At 38.9% G+C, this 14,489-nt stretch overlaps 1 protein-coding gene across 1 annotated transcript; it reads right to left on the bottom strand.

Annotated features, from left to right (window-relative positions):
* Positions 1-8,062: 8,062 nt before the first annotated feature.
* On the bottom strand, positions 8,063-9,923 carry gpr185a (G protein-coupled receptor 185 a). The gene is given in 3 exon segments (XM_056263533.1): positions 8,063-8,596; positions 8,598-9,067; positions 9,871-9,923. Coding segments are annotated over 2 exon segments (981 nt in total). The 5' UTR covers positions 9,045-9,067; positions 9,871-9,923.
* Positions 9,924-14,489: the final 4,566 nt, after the last annotated feature.

Raw genomic sequence — 14,489 nt, 5'->3', positions numbered from 1 at the left:
AACGAATTAATGTTTTTCATTTGTGTCCATTATTTATCTCATTTTCACATTGCAAAAGGCAAGGGTAAGGTGCAGCTAGAAAGTATACATAATATCGACAAATTAGTGTTTTTAAACCATGGAAAGAGGTCAATATAACAGCAGGAGAACAATTATGTCACATAACGTTACATTTAGCTCAGGAAAGCCATTTAATGACCATAGCATGTTAATTGAATAGAAAAAATAGCTAGAGAGGAGATTTTGCTGAGCACTATACTACTTTTTTTTTTTTTTTTTTTTTCTTATGTCATTAAATAATTGTTATTATAACAAAAACTGCATTATATTTAATTTAATTTGTTATTTTAATTTGTTATTTAAAAAAAATTCTGTCACAGTCAAGCAAATCAAACATTAACAACAGACATAACAGTAATGTTACTAACGTTACTGCCCCAATGCGCCCTTTACTGCCGCCACTGAAACAATTTAAAACGGAACATGTTTTCCCACTCGACATTATAAAAGTTGTAACGTTAGTGACAGTCGTAAATCGCGGGCTGTTTATTCCAGTGGACGCAAGTTGCAACTAAAACAATAGGAGGCAATGGCAACGCTACCCAGCAACAGCTCAGTAATGGCGCCCGCTTACTTCCGGTAGTTTCGCCGGATTCGATTATTATGACAGAATATGCTAATCAATGACTAGAAGATAACTACACATAAGCTACATAAATTCATCAACTAACCATTCAGAAATGTCCTGTTGAATTCTACATGTTGTCACTTCTTCTTGAGTCTCTCCATCTTTGTCTGACTCCAGTTTGAACATAAAAGACTAAAAGATGTTGAAATGTTCAGTGCATGTCTGTGTGAGGTAAAATGACACGAGCTCTTGTAGCTCCGCCCCCTGTGCCGGTTGCAGCAGCTCATTTGCATTTAAAGGGACACACACACAAAAACGGTGCGTTTTTGCTCACCCTCAAAAAGTGACAATTTTAACATGCTATATAAACATATCTGTGGGGTATTTTGAGCTAAAACTTCACATACACACTCTGGGGACATTAGAGATTTCTTTTACATCTTGTGAAAAGGGCATTATACCACCCTTTAAGGTAGCATATAAGTGTCTGAAACATTTTTCCCGTGTACTGTTTTACACACTTCCCCCCAAAAAGACGGTATACAGTGGTTCTCCACCAGGGGGCCTCAGCAAACTTCCAGGGGTTATAATGGTTTAAATTTAGTAATATTAAAGGGTTAGTTCACCCAAAAATGAAAACTTTGTCAGTAATTACTCGCCCTCGCGTCGTTCCAAACCCGTAAGACTTATCTTCAAAACACAAATGAAGATCTTTTTGATGAAATCTGAGAGCTGTCTGTCCCTCCATTGACAGGCTACGCAACTCCCACTTTCAAGCCCCAGAAAGGTAGTAAAGACATCTTTAAAGTCCCCATGAATTCAAAATTGACCATACTTACTTTGTTTGCCTAAATTGATCGTTTTGTGGTGAACAATTCATCCATGCAAGTCAATCCACACAAAAAAAATTTTTGGCTTCGTAATCTTTAATCAAAATCTGAAATTTCCCCTCCCCTCTTGGAGGACCTTGCCTGATGACGTAGGTTTCACGGTTTGGGCGTCTTCTTAACATCCATAATCACGCCCCTCCAACTGACAGTAGACAGGCTGAATGAAAACACCTACTTTTCTAGATCCAATCAGGTGCTAGTTGGGAAAAAAGCCACGCCCACCATTTTGCCTCATTTAGTATTCCGTTTCTCTCGGGAATACGTCAAACACTGGAGAAAAGTCGTTTGCAACTTCCGGTTCACGGGGACTTTAAAGTAATCCATGCGACTCCAGTCACTTTGTTTGAGCAAAAAAAGCACTTTATTTAAAAAATATGAATCTCAAACACTCAAATGACTGTCAATGGAGGGACAGAAATCTCTCAGATTTCATCAAAAATATATTTATTTGTGTTACGAAGATGAACAAAAGTCTTACAGGTTTGAAACAAAGTGAGGGTGAGTAATTAATGATAGAAATTTTATTTTTGGGGGAATTAACCCTTTAACAATCTTAATTAAAATGCAAAAAAAAATATAAGTGTAGGAAACCGGGGGCAATTGTAACAGGGGGCGATTGTAACACACTCAATTCCTCCAATCAGAAACAAGCTAGAGTGATGACACTTAATCTGTACATGCCCAGTAGGATTCTCTCTCTATCCGTGGAAAAGAAGCAAGAAATTATCAACTTTAGCAGAAGTTGTTAACGACAAACTGATTTTGAGGTATGAAAGTTATTTTTTGGATGTACAGTATTTTTCTTCTGCTGTCTAAAGTTTAGATGTCTGTGAATTTAAACCTATATACATTTTATCCCTAGGTTATTGATTAAAAACGAACATGAACAACCTTTGCTAATACAGGTTGGGCTAGCTAGCATATAAGATTTTGTCATGGCTGCAGTAGCGGGGGCAATTGTAACACTGTGTTACAATTGCCCCCGAGCCACAAGGCCCATTGTAATAAGCTTGTTTGTGTGTGTTGACATACTTTTCTGTTAAAAAATGAACATATTTCACTAAATTCTATTGTAAAACTTCATTTTAAAAGGGTGTATTAAAATAAATGTCTGTTCCAGTATTAACAAATCATCAATTAACATACATTTTTTTATATAATGCGTGTGATGCCTGACATCTAAAAAAATTTTAACCATATACAAAAAAACTCTTAAGGAACATTATTAAATACAACAGCAGTAAAGTGATTACTTTGAGGTAGGCTTTTATTTGAGATAAAGTGGGTTAGTAGGAATTATTTCTCAGTGTTACAATTGCCCCCTTGGTGGGGGCAATTGTAACACTCTGACTTCTTGCATTTAATTAAATATTTTAGTCTTGTTTTTATAAGTGAAAATATATAAATTGTATTATTAATTAGTGCACATATATATGTTTCTTGTATCAAAAGATGACTAGTCTATCTCAAGTAGTTTGTGAGTTATTGAGGAAAATGTAAAATATGTTACAATTGCCCACCGTCTCCCCTACAACATTACACCGAGATCATGTTTTTTTTTTTTTGTATGAATTTTTATTACTACTGAAGTATCAGAGGTACAGATCAGGCCTCCGGGTGTTTTCCTGGACAAACCGAGGTCAGAGAGGTTGAGAACCAGTGCCAGTCGGACGGTCTCACACTGCAAACATAGGAAGACAGCCGTGTTTCTGGGCTGAATGTTACACACGCTATTTATAGATTCAATCTGTGATCTCTCAACACACAAGGAGGGAAACTTTCTAAGGAAGTACAAAAATATACGTCTATATAAATGTTACACTGAAAAAAAAAAAAAGTAATGTGACATTATTGTGAATGAAGACCAGACCAACGTTTTATGTTAGACTGGGTGATTGTAATACAAAGTTGGACGTCTGAGACAATCACAGCACTCTTGGCAACAGACGGTACATTCAGAAATCTTATATATTATTTAGAATAACACAGTCGTTTCATTCAAGTTCAGTAAATCCAACATGACGAATCTGGTTCTTTGGCTGCCTTCACCAGAAATGAATTGCAGATTTTGTCTCAGGGGAACTGATGACATCCCATCACACACGCTTTTAGCAGATGATACCGAGATGTCTTCACACACAAACGTAGTCTAGTGGGCTCCTACATACAACTGTTCTGTAGTAAATGATTGCAAAACAACTTCAAGCTTAATACATCAAATCAAGTGCAAATAAGGCATAATGCACCACACATTCACAGTTTCACACAACATTCAATTGATAGCAGCATCAAATAAAAAATGAAAACAATCAACAGTGTACAACAGAAAACGATTATGTCTGCTCGTCGTACAGTACATGACTAGGTGTGACGACACACCTGGAAGATCAGCGTCGATATATATCAGTATATTATAAATAACGTACACAACTTCAACTGAAACATAATGCATTTAATAAGCGTCTAGTTTAACTTGTCAGAGACACATGTTCTGGTATCTGAACGAATCACTGGAGGATGAGAATAGCACAACACACACTTCAGTGCGCCATTGGAATAATTGTACAGGGGTTAGTTTGATGGCAAAGAAATAGTATTGACAAGAAATGTAAAGAATTCAGGCATACCAGCCGTGCTTGCAGGCAACAATGCAAAGTGTATGCTACATTTGGATAATTATATACCCGTTTGATGATGATGATTCATATTTGGACACCACATTACTAGTTGATTATCTGTGTAAATGCATATATCCACTTATATCACTACAGAAATTGCAGGTCTATCTTTACCTTACAGCGCTCATGTTACTGTGCGTTCACATTCTGATTATAATGGACAACATGTATTTAATGTGTAATTATTTGGTGGTGCTGCTGAGTTTGAGTTTGATTGACAGGCGAGCGATCTGGCCAATCATAACGCTGAATCCGCCATTCCGCCGGAGAGTTAGTAGATTAACGTTGGTGGACTTGAACTTGAAAAATTGTGTGTATTTTGATGTCTTTCCATGGTTGAAACAACATACCTTCTGGTGTTTATTTGGTGCTATAACTAGTAGTAAAGAGGAAGAGATGATCGTTTTACCAGGCGACACATTAAAGAGCCACAAAACGGTATTTATTATATGAATTACTGTCCTGAAGTGCAATGGTGTTTTTCTGTGGAAAACGTTTGTTTGTGTTGTTGTTGCACTCAGACTTTTCTGTGATGAAAATGTGTGTTCTTCATAAGGCGTTTCTGTAGTTTGACTGATTTTGAAATCACTGCATGTACTGGATATTATTATTTAGCTATAACTATTGTATTCTTTGCCTCAGTATTTCATAAATATTAGGATTTTTTTTGTCCTGTGTTGTTATCAGATTTTATAAATGATCAGAGATTGTAGTTTTACTGTGACTACACCATTACTGTGGTAACAAACAACAACTATAGTTGTACATCCATCTTCTACTCCTGCTTTATAGGGCCACAAAGGATTGCTGGTACATGTCCCAGCATGCCTCACACCGACGGCAGGGAAACACCCTAATTGTACAGTACAGTATGTTGTAAACCACTATAGTTAGTTTTACAGTACAGTTGTATTCTGGTATGAAGCAGCTTGCACAGAGAATGAAGCCCTAACAAGGTGATGGAAAAAAATATGAGATTGGGAAGAAAATTAAATATTTGTAAAATGAATATTTGTGTTCGCTTGCAAAACTATTGCATTCCCCTGAGAAACATTGCGTTTACAACTTTGTGCACTGAAATATAGTTTATATACACTCACCTAAAGGATTATTAGGAACACCATACTAATACTGTGTGTGACCCCCTTTCGCCTTCAGAACTGCCTTAATTCTACGTGTCATTGATTCAACAAGGTGCTGAAAGCATTCTTTAGAAATGTTGGCCCATATTGATAGGATAGCATCTTGCAGTTGATGGAGATTTGTGGGATGCACATCCAGGGGACGAAGCTCCCGTTCCACCACATCCCAAAGATGCTCTATTGGGTTGTGATTTGGTGACTGTGGAGGCCATTTTAGTACAGGGAACTCATTGTCATGTTCAAGAAACCAATTTGAAATGATTCGAGCTTTGTGACATGGTGCATTATCCTGCTGGAAGTAGCCATCAGAGGATGGGTACATGGTGGCCATAAAGGGATGGACATGATCAGAAACAATGCTCAGGTAGGCCGTGGCATTTAAACGATGCCCAATTGGCACTAAGGGGCCTAAAGTGTGCCAAGAAAACATCCCCCACACCATTACACCACCACCACCAGCCTGCACAGTGGTAACAAGGCATGATGGATCCATGTTCTCATTCTGTTTACGCCAAATTCTGACTCTACCATCTGAATGTCTCAACAGAAATCGAGACTCATCAGACCAGGCAACATTTTTCCAGTCTTCAACTGTCCAATTTTGGTGAGCTCTTGCAAATTGTAGCCTCTTTTTCCTATTTGTAGTGGAGATGAGTGGTACCCGGTGGGGTCTTCTGCTGTTGTAGCCCATCCGCCTCAAGGTTGTGCGTGTTGTGGCTTCACAAATGCTTTGCTGCATACCTCTGTTGTAACGAGTGATTATTTCAGTCAAAGTTGCTCTTCTATCAGCTTGAATCAGTCGGCACATTCTCCTCTGACCTCTATCATCAACAAGGCATTTTCGCCCACAGGACTGCCGCATACTGGATGTTTTTCCCTTTTCACACCATTCTTTGTAAAACCTAGAAATGGTTGTGTGTGAAAATCCCAGTAACTGAGCAGATTGTGAAATACTCAGACCGGCCCGTCTGGCACCAACAGCCATGCCACGCTCAAAATTGCTTAAATCACCTTTCTTTCCCATTCTGACATTCAGTTTGGAGTTCAGGAGATTGTCTTGACCAGGACCACACCCCTAAATGCATTGAAGCAACTGCCATGTGATTGGTTGATTAGATAATTGCATTAATGAGAAATTGAACAGGTGTTCCTAATAATCCTTTAGGTGAGTGTATATATGTCATACCTAAAGCTCTCATAAAGCGGCCTCTCTAACAGCTTGCGAGAACCAAATTGACTTATTTGTCATGGCTTATTGCGCTTAAATGGGCAAATACATGCAACATTTGGTTCAAAGGTAGTATTGAGGTAAATACATTCAGTTTTGGACCTTAATAGTTGAGAAAGAGGCATGTTGTGTATCAGTATGTTGGAATGGTGCATTCGCTCGGCCTATAACGCCGGCTGCCGTCTGTGTCATTAATGTTCAACAGAGGACAAAAGACAGAGAAAATCACTCACTGCTCTTGACTGAATAACTTTTGTAAGCATTAATCTGTTTTTAATATTTACAAGGAAAACTATCCAGTGTTATTTTACATTTGATTACTGTGGACCCACCTGAAAAACTTAAAGCCGTGTTTATTTTCATTCTTTGTTCTATTGTATTTATTTGTGCTATCGTTTGCAATTTGTTAATTTGTTCTTATGTTATTATTACTGGCTGTTTACTTTGTAAATGTAGTTCAACGATTCAAATAAACGACTTTTTGTGCTGTGTGTAAGTTGTTACAACTGATACAATTATCTGTATGGCCAACCCGATCACACTAAATGCGTCTCTAGAGCACGCAGTGTGTTTATCGTGCAATTTATACGCGAAAATGAGTTTTTACGTGCATAGGATACGCATGGGTTGGTTAGGGTAGGGTTAGTAGTGGTGTGGGGTGCGTGTGTATTATACGTTTGGGTAGGATTAGTGGTGTGGGGTGCGTGTGTATTACACGCAAATGAAATGCGTATCAAATGCACGAAAAAAATGCGTATCATTGCACGTAAAAACTCATTTTCGCGTATAAATTGCACGATAAAACACAATGCGTGCTATACAGACGCATTTACGTGAGAACAGGCTGGTATGGTGGTGTTATGCCAGTATGGTATCGAAAATGGTATCGAATATCTATATTTTTCATGGTACCAACACTATGTTGCTATCTGGGTCCAGTATCGTGACAACACTAATTTCTAATAACTAAAGTTTTTCTAAAGCGAATTTTCTCTGGGAAGACGAAATTTTTGCAAGCGAACTTTCGGTAACGCTTCCTTTTACAGTCCTGTTACCCATGTACTTACTATGTACTTATTATAGTAATTATAATTACTGGGTAATAACTAGGTACTAACCCTGAACCTACCCCTAACCCATGTACTTACCTTATATTAGCCAGTACTTTCTAAGTAAGTACAGGTAAGTACTGTAAAAGGAAGCGTTACCGAACTTTCTTGTGGGAATGAAAAAGCATTGAAATGAAATGTTCCTCCAATCTCATTTTGTCACTTTATGGGCTCCATAAGTAAGCTACTGTTGATGTTATACAGAATTATTCGATTTACTGAAGTGATTAATCACAGTAACATGTCATTACCGTACGTGTGTATCATGAAGTGCTACTAAATTCCCCAAATAATAAACATTTCCTCACTCCACTGGATTACAAAATGTGGATTCTGGTGTGCTTTAAAGATGTGGCATTACCGCGACTGCGCTGTAATCTGAAGACGCTACACATCGCTGGGTGTCCGTGGTCGCATGGGGAATCTGTAAGGCATGCATCCACAACAAGCGATCCTCAAAGACCTGAGTATTTCAGGGTTCCTGAAGGCATATATCATGGGGTTGATGATGGAGTGGCAGATTGCTGGAAGAGCCGTGGCGTAAGTGTAGATCACAGGGGATCGAGTGTCCGCCACCAGCGAGTACATGGCAAGAGGGATCCAACAGAAAGCAAAGGTTCCCAATATGGTGGTCAAGGTTGAGACGCCTTTCGTGGTGGAGGACGCGTGCGACGCAGTCATGAATTGACGCTGTACTGCGATTTGCTGAGCGTGCCGGAACGCGATCTTGCAGATCTGAAGGTACAACTGCAGAATCAGAGCGAATATCAGGAGGAAGGACACGGCGAGCGCGGCGGCGTTGCTTTTGTTGACCGGCCGACAGATGCTACACGTGCTTTCGTCGTCCAAACAGTTCCAGCCCAGGACCGGGAGCGATCCCATCAAAGTGCTGACGACCCACAACAGGACAAGCGTGACGCTCGGTGAACGTCACCGTGCTCTCGGTGTGGTACGACAGCGCGTTGTACAGCGACAGGTAGCGGTCCACGGTGATTGCCAGGGTGTTGAGCACTGAGGCCGAGAAGGCTGTGATGAGGAGCCCGGCTGATAGCAGCATAACGAATCCTGAGTCAATTATGTAGGTTACGATGAAATTGAGGATTAGGCTCAGGCCGGCCAGGAGGTCTGCGAACGCCAGACTCCCGATGAGGACGAACATGGGAGCTCTTAAAGTGGGCGTGTAGGAGATCAGAGCGATCACAACCGCGTTCTCGCACGACATGAGCGTTCCCGTCACGCACAGGAGAACATCCCACGGGTTGAGGATCACGGGAACCGGCTCCAGATCCCAGGATGGGACAGGCGACGTGTTTCTTCCCTCCAGTACATCCCAGTCGAACAGAGAAGCGTTCAGGAGGAGGTTACTCATTGCTACAGCAGGAGGGCGAATCACTGAAAAGGAGACAAGCGCAAGAGTCACACATAAGATCAAACCTGCGGGAGACACACTGTTACTGAAACCATTAGGCAAGGGCGTAGAATTACGTGGAGAATGAGGAAAACATTTTTATTTATTTTATTTATCCTTAATTTAACCAGGAGAATCACGTTAAGATACTGCTTTCTCTTCATCTAGAGAGACCAGACGGCAGCACACAAGGTTTCACACAAAATGACAATACCACAAGAAATTACACATTCAAAAATCGCAAATCAAGGAAAACAATTGCAAGTGTCCTTACACATAAAGATCAGAGCTCAAATCTGCGGGAAACACTGTTACTGAAACCATTAGGTGATGGTTTAATGGTTAACGCTTGATGGTTTGTAATGATGTTTTTACTGGAAACCATTAGAACTTGTGCGTTGACCTGAATAATGTCTTCTGTAGAGCTGCTTTACAGCTGAAATTGAATTTGATTCATAATTGATCAATGTTATTAATCTAATGTGAAACTGCTTTAAAGCAATCTGTATCGTTAGAAGCGCTACAGCAATGAATGTGACTTGCTTTACCTTGACTAAAAACATATACCAGACTCCACAACTGATCTGACACAGATTTCTTCAAAAGAGGCAGAGAGTGAGCTATTTTTAGCCCTTTGCATGTCAAATAAGAGGCTACTTAACTGAGGCATTTTACCGCTTCTGAGCTGATAATCAAGCTGAAGTGAGAATTTCATGCACACACACACACTGTTGTATAAAACACAGACTCGTTGTGAAATATGTCACAAACAAAGACTGGCACCGACCACTGAACGCGCGCGTGTCTCCATCCCTCGTCCATCCAGTGAAGATGAAGTATAGATGAGGCTCAGGAAAGCGTCCCGTGCAACGCGCATCTTTGTGGGATTGAGGGAGAATTGGGCTTCTGTTGTCGTGGTTGTTGTTATTTATCTATCGTTCATCCTCGGTGTGTGTTACCTGGGCAGCGCTCAGCCTCGGCTTGTCATTCTGATCAGAAGCGTTGGCAGTTCACAGACGAGCGCCTGCTTGTTCGCATCTGATTGGTCGCTGAGATGACTCGCGCTCCTCGCGCTGCTGACGTCAATGGCTACAGAAACACAGCAGAACAGACCTTTCTTTCTCATTCACAACACACACCTACACTGCGAACGCGACGCGACGCGGAAAGGATCCTGACGCGACGCGATGAAACGCGCGCGCTCCCGTTATCCCGGTTGCGCGCCATTCATCGAGGAGGTAGAGAATTCATTTTGAATTCCAGTCCAAAACTTAAGTGTAAGAAAGTAGAAAAGAAGTGGAATCAAATTAAACTGTTGTGGGTTTAAATCGGCTAAATTTCATTTTTCGGTATGAATTGTGTGAAACATTCACACACTAGCCTATTACAAGAAACATCAGATGACGAGTTTTCTGTTTAAATAGGCTATCATTTAAAATGTAATTTATTCCTGTGATCAAAGCAAAAAAATTTCATCATTACTCCAGTCTTCAGTGGTGTCGCACAAGGCTGTAACCAGGGTTTTAAAATTAGTGAGGTCCGTCCGGGGTGTTGTGTAAAGAATTGTGCAATAATAATGGTTAGGCCATTGGAACCACATTCCCCCATGGACATTAAGCTGCGACCCTTTAAAAAAAAAAAAAAAAAAAAGCAATTTGACATAGCCTATATATATATATAAATTTGGAGTTAAATTTGGATTTAATTATGTGTGGTGTAGGCTAGTCTCTAACTTGGGGGGTCCGGGGGTATGCCCCCCCAGGATTTTTTTTGAAAAATAAACCATTAAATGGCACTTTCTGGAGAGTTTTGTGCAAAGAAATATAGAAAAAAGTAGGTCTAGCAAGTCTTATATTTCTGTAATTCACACAGATCAAACACAAATATGCTGACTGAATAGATTGCTAGTTGAGAAACAGTAAAATGTTGCCAGATATTGCTACGAAAAACAAGCAAACAAAACAAAATATTAATAATAAGAATCCGAAATAAGTTCAAAGCTTGTGTTTTGGAAATAAGATTAATATATCACTAACCCTAACATGCAACTTTCCACTTTAATAACTTCCTAAAGTGTCACGTTAAATCAGAAAAACAGGTCCAGGAAACTATGACACCTTTCCATTAGGTGGATCTGGCAACACGGAGGCTGCACTCGCGCCCTCACTCACACAACGCGCTCAATCCCCGTTCACTGCGCTAGCTTCTCGCAGCAACATGAATTGCAAACACTCATATGAGGTGGTTTAAACACGGCTAATTAATCATTCAGAGAGCTTGACATTTTATTTTTGAATGTAAAAAAATGACCGAGGTCCGGACCTCGGTGACCTCATAGCTGGCTACGGCCATGGTGTCGCATGATGATCCTTCATAAAATTATAGGAAAACGCTGATTTTGTGCTCAAATATTATTGGTGCTCAATAATTAATAATGGTTCTAATCATTAATAAAAAAAAAATTATCAATGTTGAAAACCATTTGTGCATGCTTAATATTTTTGTAGAAACCGTGATACATTTCGGTCTGGATTCTAAAAGAACAGCATTTATTTGAAATATAAATATTTTGCAACAATTTAAATGTCTTTATTGTCTCTTTTGATCAATTTAATGCGTCCTTGATGAATAAAAGTATTATATATATATATATATATATATACCCCAAACCTTTGAATGGCGGTGTTTCATGGTTTCCACAAAAATAAACAAAACCAAAAAATAGCAGCATAACTGTTTTCAACATTGCTAATAGTATTAAATGTTTCTTGAGCATCAAATCCTCATATTAGAGTGATTTCTGAAGGATCATGTGACACTGAAGACTGGAGTAATGATGCTGAAAATACAGCTTTGATCACAGGAATAAATTACACTTTACTATATATATTTACATAGAAAACTGTTATTTTAAACTGTAACAATATTTCACAATATTACTGTTTTTACTGTATTTATTATCAAATAAATGCAGCCTTGGTGAGCACAAGAGATCAAAATCTTAATGTTTCCAAATACTGATACTGTATATGCGTGTATGGCTAAAAGTACTTTCTATATCGTCATTTTATAGCGTCAGAGACGTACAAGTTTTCCTATTCGCTCTTGACACATGCACTTGCATTATTTTAGTAAGATCAAACCCCCCATCATCTTACTTCACGTTTTGACAAAATTACCCAAATTTAGTCTTAGTCTCTAAATCAAGATTACCATACAGACAAATCCAATAACACATAATCAGAAGAGACATCCATACAACAACTATGAAGTTCCCCCAAGTAATGCAAATAACCTTAAAAAACATTGAAGCAATGAAGAACAGATGTTTGGTCTAAAGCGCGCATGCGCGGGTGCTGGCCATGGTGCTGATGCAGTTCCTGGGGTGTACGCCAGATGGCAGCACTCACACATTCAACTACAACAAGGCTCTCTGGTGATGGAGAATCTGCAAACGTGACCTTAGTTGCTTCTCCTTCTTTTCTTTTCTTTTCTTTTCTCAGCGATATTTAGGATGAATGCCCCATTGAACCTTTTTTCTAAGACGCCACAATCAACGTAAAAAGATATGAGTTTAATTCCCAAAGAAAGCATGAATATGAACATGCTTTTGCTTCAGATAAATGAGTCCACCAAATGCATGTGTAACACACTTTATCTACATTGTTAGTTATGTCATACTTTATGAAAAATGAAATATTGCAATTTCAGCTTAGCCTTTTCCAGCATTTGTTTGATGTAGCCTATCAGATGAATATTTTTAGTATACATTATTTTTGGATAGATTTCACACATCCCAAATATTGGGAGCAGAATTAATCCAGCTGAGTATATCCCACAATTGAACATGTTAAGTAAAAACACACGTTTGTCTTGAAACTGAAGTTGAGATCGTCTTTTTTTTTCCTATTGTGACGTATATCCCGAGTGAATCGGCTTCTGAAGTTAGAAAAAATGTAGGGCGGAGCTTGATTTCGTCCTTCGGGGATTGATTGGATCGATGGAGGTTGGGCATTGCTAACAAAATGGAGGCAGATTTGAATGCCAATTTACAGCCAGTTTACAGGATTTCTCTCCACCGGACTCCCCACCGTTACCCTCCCATGAAGCATTTTTAATTGAGGAACCCCACGATGAGAACGAGGACGAGCAGCTAAATTTTCCGGAAGGAATCACCCCATATTTATATGAGCCTCCCGCGAACCAAACGATGACATCACAATAGCCACGCCCTCTAGTAATAGTTTTTATCCAGAAGAGAAGAGAAGTCGTTTCGAGGGGGGAGGGAAGGGTAATGATACATCATTTATAATAAACACTACAATATTACATATAAAAAATACGAATGGTAAAATTTGATTTCATGACGACTTTAAAGGGATACTCCACTTTTTTTGGAAATAGGCTCATTTTACAACTCCCCCAGAGTTAAACTGTTGAGTTTTACCGTTTTTGAATCCATTCAGCCGATCTCCGGTTCTGGCGGTACCACTTTTAGCATAGCTTAGCATACATCATTGAAGTGGACAAGACCATTAGCATTTCTCAAAAAAAATGACCAAAGAGTTTCGATATTTTTCCTATTTAAAACTTGACTCTTCTGTAGTTACATCGTGCACTAAGACCGACGGAAAATGTAAAGTTGAGATTTTCTAGGCTGATATGGCTAGGAACTATACTCTCATTCCTGCGTAATAATCAAGAAACTTCAATGCCGTACCATGAGAGCAGCAGGCGTAATGATATGACGCAGCGCCTGTCAGTCGTTGCAGTGTCTCATCATCTTACAAGACTTTGTTTCTTACAAGCATCCCCTAATGATGCACAGACATCAATACATCAATACTACAAAACAACAATGGTGACACTCAAAAAAAAAATGAAAAAAAAAGGAGATAAACTCTGAATATTACAAAATAAACCAACAAAACAAACTGCTAAAAGTGAACCAAAAATATGTTCAGCAGCACAGATAATCTATTCATGCCGCATTGCATGCTGGGTACCTTCATAGTACATGCACTATAGAAATACAGTATGATATTGTTTGTTAACAGTAATTTTTTTGTGCTAAACTCGCAGTCAAACCAAGCTTTTTTTTACAGTACAATTGTAAAAACTTGACTAAAATTGTCAGTAAAGTACTGTAGATTTTACAATACATTTCTGAGAGTGCAAAAGAGAAGTCTTATATATTAGTGCAATTATTAACCTGGAATATACTGTAATTTCACACTAACATAATTTTAACAGTGTAAAGATTAAGAGCTCAGAGACATTTACAATCTGTTGATGCCCTGGATATTGATATTTTGTTATTTCTTTTTTATTGTAATGCAACTGTTTCATATAGTCATGAACATGTATCTGTATGTCAGGCCATAAATTCACAAAAACTTTGCATGA

This window comes from Rhinichthys klamathensis, unplaced genomic scaffold, assembly GCF_029890125.1.
Source record: "Rhinichthys klamathensis goyatoka isolate OS25496 unplaced genomic scaffold, OSU_Roscu_1.1 h1tg000207l_1, whole genome shotgun sequence".
Classification (NCBI taxonomy): Eukaryota; Metazoa; Chordata; class Actinopteri; order Cypriniformes; family Leuciscidae; genus Rhinichthys; species Rhinichthys klamathensis.
The sequence above is the reverse complement of the archived record's forward strand: the minus strand, read 5'-3'. Positions and strand labels throughout refer to the sequence as shown.